This window comes from Mastomys coucha, unplaced genomic scaffold (genome assembly GCF_008632895.1).
Source record: "Mastomys coucha isolate ucsf_1 unplaced genomic scaffold, UCSF_Mcou_1 pScaffold24, whole genome shotgun sequence".
Taxonomy (NCBI): Eukaryota; Metazoa; Chordata; class Mammalia; order Rodentia; family Muridae; genus Mastomys; species Mastomys coucha.
The window spans coordinates 485287-499129 of NW_022196907.1; the positions used below are offsets into that span (position 1 = coordinate 485287).

The 13843-nt window shown below is 35.6% G+C and overlaps 1 protein-coding gene across 1 annotated transcript in view; it reads left to right on the plus strand.

Moving 5' to 3' along the window:
* The window catches only part of Gucy1a2 (guanylate cyclase 1 soluble subunit alpha 2), a 322813-nt gene that overhangs the window by 223950 nt on the left and 85020 nt on the right, over nt 1–13843 (plus strand). The window contains exon 6 of the mRNA XM_031346426.1: nt 7437–7580. Within this exon, the coding sequence (XP_031202286.1) occupies nt 7437–7580 (144 nt within the window). The remainder of the gene's footprint in view (nt 1–7436; nt 7581–13843) is intronic.

Below are 13843 nucleotides of genomic sequence, written 5' to 3' on the forward strand. Positions count from 1 at the left end.
TATCACTATTTCTTTGTAGTACAGCTTTAGGTCTGGAATGGAGCTTCCCCCAAAAGTACTTTTACTGTTTAGAATGTTTTTCACTCTCCTGCATTTTTTTTTTTGTAATTCCAGATGAATTTGAGAATTATTCTTTCTATCTCTCCAAAGAATTCTTTTGGAATTTTTGATGGATATTGCATTGAATCTGTAAATTGTTTTTGATAACATGGCTATTTTTCCTATGGTAATCCTACTGATCCATGAGCATGGGAGATGTTTCTACCTTCTGAGGGCTTCTTCTACTTCTTTCTTCAGAGACTTAAAGTTCTTGTCATACAGATCTTTCACTTGCTTGGTTAGAGTCACACCAAGGTATTTTGTATTATTTGTGACTATTGTGAAGAGTGTACCTTCTGTAATTTCTATCTCAAACCATTTATCCATAGAGTAGAGAAAGATACTGATTTGTTTGAGTTAATTTTATATCCAGCCAATTTGCTGAAGTTCTTTATCAGCTGTAGAAATTCTCTGGTGCAATTTTTGTGGTTGCTTATATATACTATCATATCACCAACATCTGTGATATCAAGATAGTGATATCTTGACTTCTTCCTTTCCAATTTATATCCCTTTGATCTCCTTCTGTTCCCTAATTGCTTTGGCTAGAACTTTGAATACTATATTGCATAGATAATGGGCAAGTGGCCAGCCTTGTCTTGTCCCTGATTTTATTGGGCATTTCCTAAGTTTCTTTCCATTTAGTTTGATGTTGGCTACTGGTTTGCTGTATATTGCTTTTATTATGGTTAAGTATGGACCTTGAATTCCTGATCTCTCTGATACTTTTAACATGAAAGGGTATTGTATTTTGTCAAAGGCTTTTTCAGAATCTAATGACATGATCATGTGTTTTGTCTTTGAGCTTATTTATATAGTGGATTATGTTGATAGATTTCCTATATTGACTCATTCCTGCATTCCTGGAATGAAGCCTATTTGATCATGGTGTATGATCATTTTGGTGTGTTCTTGGATTCTGTTTGCAAAAATTTTATTGAGTATTTTTGCATTGATACTCATAAGAGAAATAGGTCTGAAGTTCTCTTTCTTTGCTGTGTCTTTGTGTGGTTTATGGATCAGCATAACTGTGGCTTCATAAAATGAATTGGGTAGTGTTCCTTCTGGTTCTATTTTGTGAAATAATTTGAGAAGTATTGGTATTAGGTCTTCTTTGAAGTTCTGGTAGAAATTTTGCACTAAAACCATCTGGCCCTGGCCTTTTTTTTGGTTGAGAGGCTTTTAATGACTGCTTCTATTTCCATGGGGTTATGGAACTATTTAGATGGTTTAAGTGGTCCTGATTTAACTGTGGTATCTTGTTTCTTCTAGAAACCACTCCATTTTTATCTAGTTTTTTTTTAAACATTATTGCTAAGTATAGACTTTTGTAGTAGGATCTGATGATATTTTGAATTTCTTCATTTTCTGTTGTTATGTCTCCCTTTTCATTTCTGATTTTGTTAATTTAGAAACTGTCTCTGTGCCCTATAATCAGTTTGCCTAAGGGTTTATATATCTCATTGTTTTTCTCAAAGAATCATCTCCTAGTTTTATTGATTCTTTGCATAGTTCTTTTTATTTCTAATTAATTGATTTCAACCCTAAGTTTGATTATTTCCTGCCATCTACTCTTCTTGGGTGTAGTTAACTTTTTCTGTCCAAGAGCATTCAGATGTGCTGTTAAGCTGCTAGTGTATGATCTCTCTACAATTTCTTTATGGAGGCACTTAGAGCTATGATTTTTCCTGTTATCACTGTTTGTGTGTGTATGTGTGTGTGTGTGTGTGTGTGTGCGCGTGTGTGTGTGTCCCATAAGTTTGAGTATGTTGCCCTTCATTTTCATTGAATTCTAAGAAGTCTTCAACTTTTTTTTATTTTTTCCATGACCAAGTTATTAGGTAGGGAATTTTTCAGCTTATATGTTTATGTGGACTTTCTGTTTTTTGTTTTTGTTTTTGTTTTGTTTTGTTTTGTTTTGTTTGTTATTGAAGACCAGTCTTTGTCTGCAGTGGTCAGATAGAATACATGAGATTAATTCAGTGTTCTTATATCTGTTGAGGCTTATTATGTGTCTAATTATATGGTCAGTTTTGGAGAAGGTACCTTGATGTGCTGAGAAGAAGGTATATTCTTTGGTTTTTCAGTGAAATATTCTGTAAATATCTGTTAAATCTATTTGGTTCATAACTTCTGTTAGTTTCACTGTCTATGTTTAGTTTCTGTTTCTATGACCTATCAATTTGTGATCGTGGGGTGTTGAAGTCTCCCACTATTATTGTGTGAGTTCCAGTGTGTGCTTTGAACTTTTCTAACATTTCCTTTAGAATTGTGGGCACCCTTGGATTTGAGACATAAATGTTCAGTATTGAGAGTTCATCTTGGTGGATTTTTCCTTTGATGAGTCCATAGTGTCATTCCACGTTTTTGATAATTTTTGGTTGAAAGTCAATTTTATTCAATATTAGATACTCTAGCTTGTTTCATGGGGCCATTTGCTTGGAAATTCCCCCCCCCCCCAGCCTTTTCCTTTGAGGTAGTGGCTGTCTTTGTTACTGAGGTGTGTTTCCTGTGTTCAGCAAAATGCTGTGTCCTGATTATGTATCTAGTCTGTTAGCCTATGTCTTTTTATTGAGGAATTGAGTCCATTGATGCTGAGAGATATTAAGAACTAATGATTGTTGCTTCCTGTTATTTTTGTTCTTAGAGGTGGAATTATGTTTTTGTTGTTCTCTTTTGGGTTTGTTGTGAGACGATTCATTTCTTTGCTTTTATTTGGGTATATTTTTCCTTTTCCTGTTCTTGTTTTCCTTCTATTATCCTTTGTAGGTCTGAATCATTGGAAAGGTATTGTTTAAATTTGGTTTTGTCATGGAATATCTTGGCATGTTTTTCTTTAGATTAGGAAATTTTTTTTAATTATCTTTTTGATGATGTTTACTGGCCTCTGAGATTGTTATCTTCACTCTCTTCTATACCTATAATTCTCAGGTTTGCTCTTTTTCTGGTGTCCTGGATTTCTTGAATGTTCCGGGTTAGGAGCTTTTTGCTTTTCTTATTCTCTTTGTGTTGTGTCATTGTATTTTATGGCATCTTCAATGCCTGAGGTTCTCTCTTCTGTATCTTATATTCTGTTGGTGATTCTTACTTTTGTAACTCCTGCTCTCTTTCCTGAGTTTTCCATCTCAAGGTTTTCTCCCTTTGTATTTCTTTAATGTTTCTATTTCTATTTTCAGATCCTGGATGGTTTTGTTCAATTCCTTCACACTTTTGATTGTGTTTTCCTGTATCTCTTTAAAGAATTTATGTGTTTCTTCTTTATTTGTTTCCACTTGTTTACCTGTGTTCTACTGTACTTCTTTAAGGGAGCTATTTATGTCCTCCTTAAAGTTTTCTATCATCTTCATGAGATGGGGTTTTAGGTCTGAATCTTACTCTTCTGGTGTGTTGGGGTTTTCAGTGCTTGCTGTGGAGAGAGAACTAGGTTCTTATGTTGCTAATTAGCATTGGTTTCTGTTGCTTATGTTATTGTACTTGCCTCCCCCCCATGTGGTTTTATTCCGTGCAAACTGGCCTTGTTGTCTCTGACTGGACCCTTTCCCCCCTGTAAGACTCCTGAGTGCTCAGCTCTCTCTGTGATCCTGTGTTTCTGTGATACTGGATGTGTTAGAACTCCTGCAAGTCATGCTGCCTCTTGGTGTGGACAGAGTGGTTGGAAAGCCAGAGTCCAGGGTTCACTCCCCTGTATAGGTGCAAAGTGGAAGGAACTTGTGCCTCTTATTGGGCAGAGGCTTATGTTTTCCCTGGGTCCCTGGGGTCACAGGTATGCCAGGTATTGAGGTAGGGGTTGGAGCCTCAACAGAGATCCTGGGTGTGTCAGAGCTCCTGCAGTTAAAGCTGCTTCTCTGTGGGTGGAGTAGGTGGAGAGCACAAACAACCCAGGGTCCATTCCTGGGTGCAAACCTAAATATAAATTTTAAAGAGAGTTGTATTTAGATAAATGAACTCTTTATAAAAGCAACTGTGGTTGTGTGGTGAACACCAGTCATATACTGCAGTTGTTGTGGTAAATTTTTTTAACCCAATTTATCCAATCAATTAATTCACATTCAATTAATTGATATACAAGCTACTCACCTAGAATGGGCAAATCTACCACTACACTACTCTATTCCCATCTATTAGATCCCATATGACTTGCAATTTCTCCAAGTCACGTGCTTCAGATCCATCTTCCATCTACCTCGTCCTCCTCCATCATCCTCTTCTCCAGTCTCCTTCCCTTGTCCCCCAAACTTTTCAGTTCCACCTTCCCTCCTGCTGCCCAACCATTGGCCTTAGTCTTTATTTGAAAAGTTAAGGTGGGGAGAAGTTTCACAAGGCACCTGTATGAGATTCACTACTGTCTGCAGTGCTTTCCAGGAGAGGAGAATTAGCATCAAAATATAAGACCAGGGCTATCCAAAAAACAGCATTGATCTTGCCCTAGCCTCCTCTCACTTATTTAGGGAAAGATAAAAGTTTGTCCACTGGTTTCTTTGTTTTTCTTTTGTTCCTGAGTGTTACACTCTCTTCACCTCCCTGCTTTATTGAATTGTCTTTATTCTTCTGTGGTGTTATTCTGGAGCAAGTTGTGAAGCCAGAAAATAAATGAGAGGCACTATTTTTAATAGTGTTTGTTATACTTAAAACTATGTAAAAATTACAAAAGCAATGATAAAGAGATTCAAAGCACAGACAACTTTTGAACAGTTACTATGTTATTTCTTTTATTGTTTGCTTGCTTCATTTCAGTTTAGCTTAAATAAATAATTAGAAGTGTATTTGGAGTTGATACATGATGTGTGCACTTCTATGTCTCATAATCCTTGGCCAACTAGTTATTTTGAAGAGGATCCACAAAAATATCCACATATGTATATTTTTACTAAATATGCAGGAAGCTCTTTTCAATGAAGACAGAGAGGGAAATGAAGCTTTCAGGAAACACAGTGGGTAGTGTTAATCCAGAACAGAACATCGTGGATATATTCCTTTCATAATGCAAACAACTAGATATTTGTTCTTGCTCTCCTGAATTCTAATACCAAATAATTTTATTTCTCCTGTGCACAAGGTGGTTTCTGTTTTCCTATATCCTTCATGCTAAATGGGTCCTTATTGACTTGATTCATTAGAAGTTGCATCTGTCCTATCTAGGCACAAAGAACCAAGGATTTCTCTTCTCCACTTAACTCTCTAACCTGAATGAATCATTAAACATGGGTAGAAATAACTGTTGATTTAGATTGTAAGGTCAAATTACTATCTCTTGATGACTTAACCAAGCAATTCAATCAACAGTATTTAGAGCTCCTATTGCCTCCAGCTTAATGGGTTATAAATAAGTTTGAGTTGTGCCATAATATATGTCACTTACTTGCTATGCTTTAAATTTTATTTTTTTACTTTAAATTTTTTATTATGCATATATAAGTTTTACAAGCATGTATATCTACAATTGTATATGGTACTTGCAGAAACCAAATTAGGGCATCAGAACTCCTAGAATTTGAATGACAGCTTGCTGTGAACTACCATGTGGATTCTGAGGATTAAATCCTGGTCCTGTGGATTTTAACTACTGAGAAATTTCTCCAGGCCTGGTGTGGTGTATTTTTTCTAGTTCTTAATCTTGTTATTTATTATAACTATTATAACTTTGGAAACCATAAGTTTTGAAATATTTACATGGTATGAAGTATATAACTTACCATGAATTTAATGTACTCATTATACAAATTTATTTCACTCTTCATTTATTTTACAGTGTGTTTATATAGCATATTAATTGGTAATATCAGTTCACTTCATGCTATTACATTTTCTCCTAAAGAGAGAGTGTCCTATAAATCAATCTTTTTCAATGCTTTTCTGTGTATAAGAGAATCTTAGCATGTTTATGTGGTTATACACATGTGAGCAGGTGGATGTGTACGTGTTAGCCACAGATACTAGGAATGATCCATCTTGTTTATTTGAGAAAGGATATTCCATTGCTCTGTAGGATACAGATTTATCTAGGGTAGCTGTCAATCAATGCTCAAATATCTACATGTTTTCCACCCTGGCACTGAGATTATAAATGCATGTCATCTAACCTGGCTTTTTATGGTGGTTCTTTGGATTTCTCAACATCTCATGCACTTCATCAACTCTGCTATTGCCCAAGCTGTCTTTATGGGTTATAAAGTCTTGTAGTAAAAATTATAGAAATGCATATTTAGAAACATCTACATTTTTCTAGAAATTTGGTAAAAATGCTAATGAAGGTGATGATGACAGAAATTCTAAGATGTTGTGAACCAAGAAGATGTATGTTCAAACTGGCTGCAAAGCCATGTAATTCATATGGATACATTACTAACTTTCAATTTTGATTCATAAAAAAATCACAAATTAATTTCAAAGTATATAGCTGGCAGTCATCCAAAATTTAAAAAAATATGTAAAAATAAAAAGGATCAGGGCTTGGGAGTAAGCTCACTGGATCACACTACATACTGTTCTATGGCCAGATTTTGGATCTTTAGATCTCATGCAAGGACACAGGAGTCTACATGTAACTCCAGTAGGAAGAACTGTTAATGACCTCACAACAAACTTTTGGATATCTTAGGCATTTACTATTGCATAAATATTTTAAATAAATAAATGGCAACATCCAATTAGAGTCAAGCCTGACAATGGGATTAAATTAGAGCCAGAAGAATACCTTAAGAGAGACTGATACTTATTTTATTATATAGTTGTGACTGTTTTTAACCTTCCATTTCACATTTCTTAAATCAAATATAATGATTTCTCATGTCAGTTTATTTCATTAAGTATCACACAATGTATATAAATTGCTTAAATGATTAATGACATGAAGTATAAATTTAATAATTTTTACTATTATAATTATTAAGAATGAGTGAAAGCAGACTTGACATTAAATTACAGATGCTTGCAATGTACAAGTCTGAGGCAATTGACAAGGTAGGAAAATTAAAGATAAGAAACAAAAGCATTACAAAGGACTACCAAGTATTTTAAGAAGATATAATGATGTCTCTTGAAAAGGTTACCATTTGAATACCATCTAGGTAAAATACTGACAACTCTGGTTTTGGAGGAATAATCATATTATGGTTGTTCCTAAATTCAATGATCATCTATAGTGATAATGAATAACCTGGAGTGAGATGTCAGTATTTGATTGTAGTTGTTTGCAAACTCAACTGTGATTATACTCAGTTGTCTAATTGCTAAACTTACTGATGCTTCCTTGACATATTTTTCAGCATCATTTATGACTGCAGGTCACTAGTCATTTCTCATCATATGTTTGCATTTGATTTGTCTGATTACTGCAGGTGGAAACAATAGGGGATGCCTACTGTGTTGCATCAGGGCTGCACAGGAAAAGCCTATGCCATGCAAAGCCCATTGCTCTGATGGCCTTAAAGATGATGGAGCTTTCAGAAGAGGTTCTAACTCCCGATGGAAGACCCATTCAGGTAACCTCAACAAGCTGATGTGAGAAAAAAATACTCCTTTTAATGAACCCTTTTCTGGGGAAGGGGTTGGTATTCAGAAATTCTCTTCGGAATTAGACTTTCTACAGTTAGTAAGTCTAGACAGGACAAGGAATGATTAATGCTAATTCATAGGCCAGAGTGTTCAAAACAGGAAAAGTATGTGGAAGACAAATTTACCATGAACTATAGAAAAACTGAAAGGAGCTGACCAAGGAGAAGAACTTAATGTCAGTACAAAAATTACTACATTAAAATGATGGGGAAAGTCAAAATCTGAGATCTAGCCAAAGCAATAATAAAAAAGTCCAGTGTTCCTCATGAGGCTCTGGACATCAGAGTTTTATGATGTGTGTGTGTGTGTGTGTGTGTGTGTGTGTGTGTGTTGTAGAGCTTGCTTCTTAGAAACATCTACCAAAGAAACATAAAAACAGCAGGAGACTTGTCATCTGGGTAGTGAAATTTTATTAGTAGTATTAATATCTTGTACAAATACATGGCTCCCTGCAACTTACAGGAAGTCTCAAGGAGTGACAGTTAATCTAATTGCATTACTGCCAAAATCCAGTGAATAGTAGCAAAGTTGCTATTACCATATATCCTTGACAAATAGATCTGTCATACTCAAAACAATGCTTGAATTTAAGAAAGAACTTTTAGAAAACTTTGTTAACCACTAGTTTAGCAGGGAAGAGAGGCTTCACAAATGTGTATCTTTCTAGTTCCTGGGTACTGTCAAATTAACCACCCCAAATAACCTTTCCATGTACAATTATTAAAGTGGTGGGTGTTTGTTTTGTTTTGTCTTGTTTTTTGTTTTTAATTACTTTTATTCTTTTACAGTCCAGTACTTACTCCCTGGTCTGTTCTTCCACAGTTCCTTATCACATTCATTTTTTTCTCCCTGTCTCCAGAAGATGCCCCTCTACCCGTCCAGGCCTCCCTACTGCCTGGAGCCTCAAGACTCTCCAGTGTTAGGGTCTTTTTCCACTGAGGCCAGACCAGGGAGTTCTCTGTTGTATATGAGTCCAAGGGCTCTGAACAGCTCCTGCATGCTGTTTGGTTTGTGGAACAGTGTCTGAGAGATCCCAGGGGACTTGGTTAGTTGGGACAGCTAGTCTTCCTAGAGGTCACCTTCTTCCTCAGCTTATTCCAGACTTTCCCTAATTCAACCACAGGGGTCCCCAACTTCAGTTCAATAGTTGGGTGTAAGTATCTGCATCTGTCTCATTCATCTGCATGTTGGGTCTCTCAGAGGACAGCCGTACTTCTGTCTGTAAGCACACCATAGCATTAGTAATAATGTCAGACCTGGAGCCTTCTCTTGAGCTGGATCCCAAGTTGGGCTGGTCACTGGGCTTCCATTCCCTCAGTCTCTTCTCCATTTTTGTCCCTGCAGTTATTTTAGACAGTAACAATTCTGGATCAGAATTTTTTACTATAAAATTGCAACCCCATCCCTCCACTTGATGTCTTTCTACTGGAGGTGGACTCTGCAAGTTCCCTTTCCACACTGTAGAGCATTTCAACTAAGGCCCCTTCCTTTGAGTCCTGAGCATCTCTAAACTTCCAAGTCTCTGGTACTTTCTAGAGATTACCTTACTTTCCCCACTCTCCCCCCTCCCACCAAGATTTCATACTTCCATACCTTCTGCTAGACCTCAGATCTTCTCTCTTGCCTCACCTACACCCATACCTAATCATGTTCCCCTTCTCCCCTCTATGTTACCTCCCCCTGCCCCCAGGTCCTGACCACACTCTGTACCCTGAGATTGCTTCGTTCTCCCTCCCAAGTGGGATTTAGGTATCTTTACTTGGACCTTTCTGCTTGTTAACCTTCTTGAGCTTTGTGGATTGTATCCTAGGCATTCCATGTATTTTTGACTAATATAAATTTATGTTCCGTACATGTCTTTTTGGATATGAGTTTGCTCACTCACGATCAAATTTTCTAGTTCCATCTTTGTCTGCAAAACTCATAATGTCCTTGCTCTTAATAGCTGAATAATATCTCATTGTGTAAATGACCCACATTTTCTTTATCCATTCTTCTGTTGTGGGACATCTAGTTTGTTTCTAGCTTCTGACTGTCACAGAAAAGGCCTTTATGAACATAGAGGAGCAGGTGCTCCTGTGGTATGATGGGGAGTCTTTTGGGTGTATGGTCAAGAGTGGTATAGCTGCATCTTCAGGTAGATCTATTTCCAATTTTCTGAGGAACTTCCAAATTGATTTCCAGATTGGTTGTACAACTTTGCAATTCCACCAGCAATGAAGGAGTATTCCTCTTTCTCCACATTCTCAACAATGTGTGCTGTCACCTGATGTTTTGGTCCGATTGATGTAAGGTGGAATCTCAGGGTCTTTTTGATTTCCATTTCCCTGACGATTAAGGACTTTGAAGATTTTTTAAGTGCTTCTGGGCCATTTGAGATTCCTCTGTTGTGAATTCTGTTTAGCTCTATATCCCATTTTTTATTGGGTAGGTTTTTTGTTTGTTTGTTTTTTCTTTGTTTGTTTGTTTTAGGTTAGCTTCTTGAGTTCTTTTTATATTTTGGATATTAGCTCTCTATGGATGTGGGGTTAGTGAAGACTTTTTCGCAATCTGTAGGTTGCCGATATGTCCTATTGATAGTGACCTTTGCCTTACTAAAGTTTCCCAGTATTGTGAGGTCCCATTTTATCAAATCTTGATCTTAGAGCCTCAGCCATTAGAGTTCTGTTTAGAAAATCCCCCTACCCCACACTCCATGCCAATGAGTTTGAGGTACTTTCCCACTTTCTCTTTTAGATTCAGTATATTTGGTTTTATGTGGAGGTCCTTGGACTTGAGCTTTGTGCAAGGTGATGAATATGGATCTTTTTTCATTTTTTCTACATACCTACTTCCAGTTAGACCAACACCATGTATTGAAGATACTTTTTTTTTTCCATTGTGTATATTTGGCATTTTTGACAAAAATCAAGTGTCTATAAGTGATTTATTTCTAGGTCTTCAATTCTGTTCCATTTATCAACCTGTCTTTGTACCAATGTTAAGCAGTTTTTATCACTATTGCTGTATAGTACAGTTTGAGGTCAGGAATGATGATTCTTCCATATGCTTTTATTAGTAAGAATTGTTCTTTGTATCCTGGATAATATTGGCTCCCTTTTTTTTTTTCACTTCATATCCCCTCGATCTCATTTTGTTGTCTTATTGCTCTGGCTAGAACTTCGAGTAGTATATTGAATAGATACAGGGAGAGTGGGCATCCTTCTATTGTCCCTATTTTTAGTGGGATTGTTTCAAGTATCTCTCCATTTGTTTTGATATTGGCTATTGGTTTGTTGTATATTTCTTTTATTATGTTTAGATATGGGCCTTGAGTTCCCAATCTCTCCAGTTCTTTAAGCATGATGGTGTATTGTATTTTATCAAATGCCTTTTCAGCATTTAATATGACAACGATGTGATTCTTTTCTTTGAGTTTGTTTATATAATAGAATATTTTAGTGGATTTTTGCATATTAACCAACCTTACATCTCTGGAATGAAGCCTACTTGATTGTAGTGAATGATGCTGTTGGTGTATTCTTGGATTCCATTTCCTAGGATTTTATTTGGTATAAGTTTATTGGATATATTTATAAGTGAAGTTGGTCTGAAGTTCTCTTTTTTGTTGAGTCTTTGTGTCTTTTGGGTGTCAGAGTAATTGTGGCTTCATAGAATAAATTAGGAAAAGTTTGTTCTGCTTTTTTATTATGGAATAGTTTATGGAGTATTATTAGCTCTTCTTTGAATGTTTGGTAGAATTCTGCACTAAGGCTATCTGGCCCAGGGCTTTTTTTTTTTTTTTTTTTTTTTTTTTTTTGGTTGCGAGGTTTTTAATGAGTTCTATTTTCCTCAGTGGATACTGGACTGTTTACTACTCTTGGTTTAACTTTCTAGAGTATCTGTCTAGAAAAATCATCTATTTCATCTAGATTTTTCCAGTTTTGTTGAGTGCAGGCTTTTGTAGTGGGATCTGATGATTTTTTGAATTTCCTCATTTTCTGTTTATATGTCTCCCTTTTCATTTCTGATTTTGATAACTTGGATACTGTCTCTGTGATTTAGTTAGTTTGGCTAGGGGTATATCTATCCTGTTGATTTTTCTCAAAGAACCAGCTTTTCATCTTTTTGATTTTTTGTATAGTTCTCTTTGTTTATATTTGGTTGATTTCTGCCCTGAGTTTGACTATTTCCTGACATTTACTCCTTTTTTCTGTTTGCTGGTTTTGTTCTAGGTTTGCTGTTAAGTTGCTAGTGTAGGATCTCTACAGTTTCTTTATGAGGGCACTTAGTTCTATGAAATTTTCTCTTAGCATTGCTTTCATTGTATCCCATAAGTTCGGGTATGCTGCCTCATCATTTTTATTGAATTCCAGAAAGTTTTTAATTTTTTCCCTGACAAAGTTATTATTGAGGAGAGAGTTGTTCAGTTTTCATTGATATGTGGGTTTTCTATTGTTTCTGTTGTTATTGAAGTGAAGCCTTAGTCCATGTTGATCTGATAGGATGCATTGGATTATTTTTGTATTCTTCTATAGGTTGAGGCTTCTTTTGTGTCTGGTTATATAGTCAGTTTTGGAGAAGGTACCATGAGGTGCTGAGAAGAAGGTATAGTCCTCTGTTTTAGGGTTAAATATTTTGTATATATTTGTTAAGTCCATTTAGTTCATAACCTCTAGTAGTTTCACTGTGTCTCTGTTTAGTTTTTATTTCAATGACCTGTCCATTGATGAGATTGGGATGTTGAAGCTTCCCACTCTTATTGTGCGGGGTTCAATGTGTGTTTTGAACATTAGTAAAGTTGTTTTTATGAATGTGGGTGCCCTTGCATTTGGGACATAGATGTTCATAATTCAGACTTTCTCAGGATGGATTTTTTCTTTGATGAATATCATGTGTCCTTCTCCATCTTATTTGATAACTTTAGGTTGAAAATCTATTTTATTGGATATAGGATGGCAACTCCAGCTGGTTTTTTTGGGACCAATGGCTTGGAAGACATTTTCCAAGCTTTTACTATAAGGTGTTGCCTATCTTTATTATTGAGGTGTGTTTCTTGTTTGTATATCCAGTCTGTTAGCTTATGTGTTTTTATTGGGGAATGGAGTCTGTTGCTATTGAGAGATATAAAAAAACAGATGATTGTATTCTCTGTTATGTTTTTATTTGTAGGTGGTGCTATGTGTATGTGGTTTTGTTGTGAGATGACTAATTTTTTTTCCTTTTATGTAGGTACCCTCCTTGTGTCAGAGTTTTCCTTCTAGAATCCTCTATAGGGCATGATTGGTAGGTAGATATTGTTTGAGTTTGGTTTTCTCATGGAATATTTTGGTTTTTCCATCTATAATGATTGAGCATTTTGCAGGGTATACTATCCTGGGCTGGCATTTGAGTTTCCTTGGGGTCTGCATGATGACTATCCATGCTTTTTTCACTTTTAATATTTCTTTCTAAAAGTCTAATATAATTCTGATAGTTTTGCTTTCATATATTACTTAACTTTTTTCCCTTACAGCTTTTAATATTCTTTCTTTTTCTGTGCATTTAGTCTTTTGATAATTATGTGATGAGAGGATATTTCTTTCTGCTCCTACCTATTTGGTGTTTTGTAGATTTCTTGTACATTCATGGCATTCTCTTTCTTTAGGTTGGGGAAGTTTTCTTCTATGATTTTGTTGAAAATATTTTCTGGTCCTCTTTACTGGGAATCTTGTCTTCTATTCCTATTATTCTTAGATTTAGTCTTTTCATTGTGTCCTAGATTTCCTGGATATTTTGGCTTTATGTTTCATATTTTCTTTCATATGTTCTTCTAATATCTTTTGAAGATAATTCATTTGTGTAAATATCTTCAAAGATATCTTCTATGCCTGAGATTCTCTCTTTTATCTCTTGTATCCTAGTGGTAAGGCTTATATCTGTAACTCCTGATCTAACTTCTAGATTCTCCATCTTCAGATTTGCTTCCCTTTGTTATTTCTTTAATGTTTCTATTTCAATTTTTAGATTCTGGACAGATTTATTTAATTCCTTTACCTGTTTCTTTGTGTTTTCCTGTATTGCTTTAAGGGATTTATTTGTTTCCTCTTTAAGGGCTTCTACCTTTTTATCTCTGTTTTCCTATATTTCTTTCAGTGAGTTATTTATATCCTCCTTAAAGGATTCTATTAACTTCATGAGATAGGATTTTAGGTCAACATAGTGGTTTTTT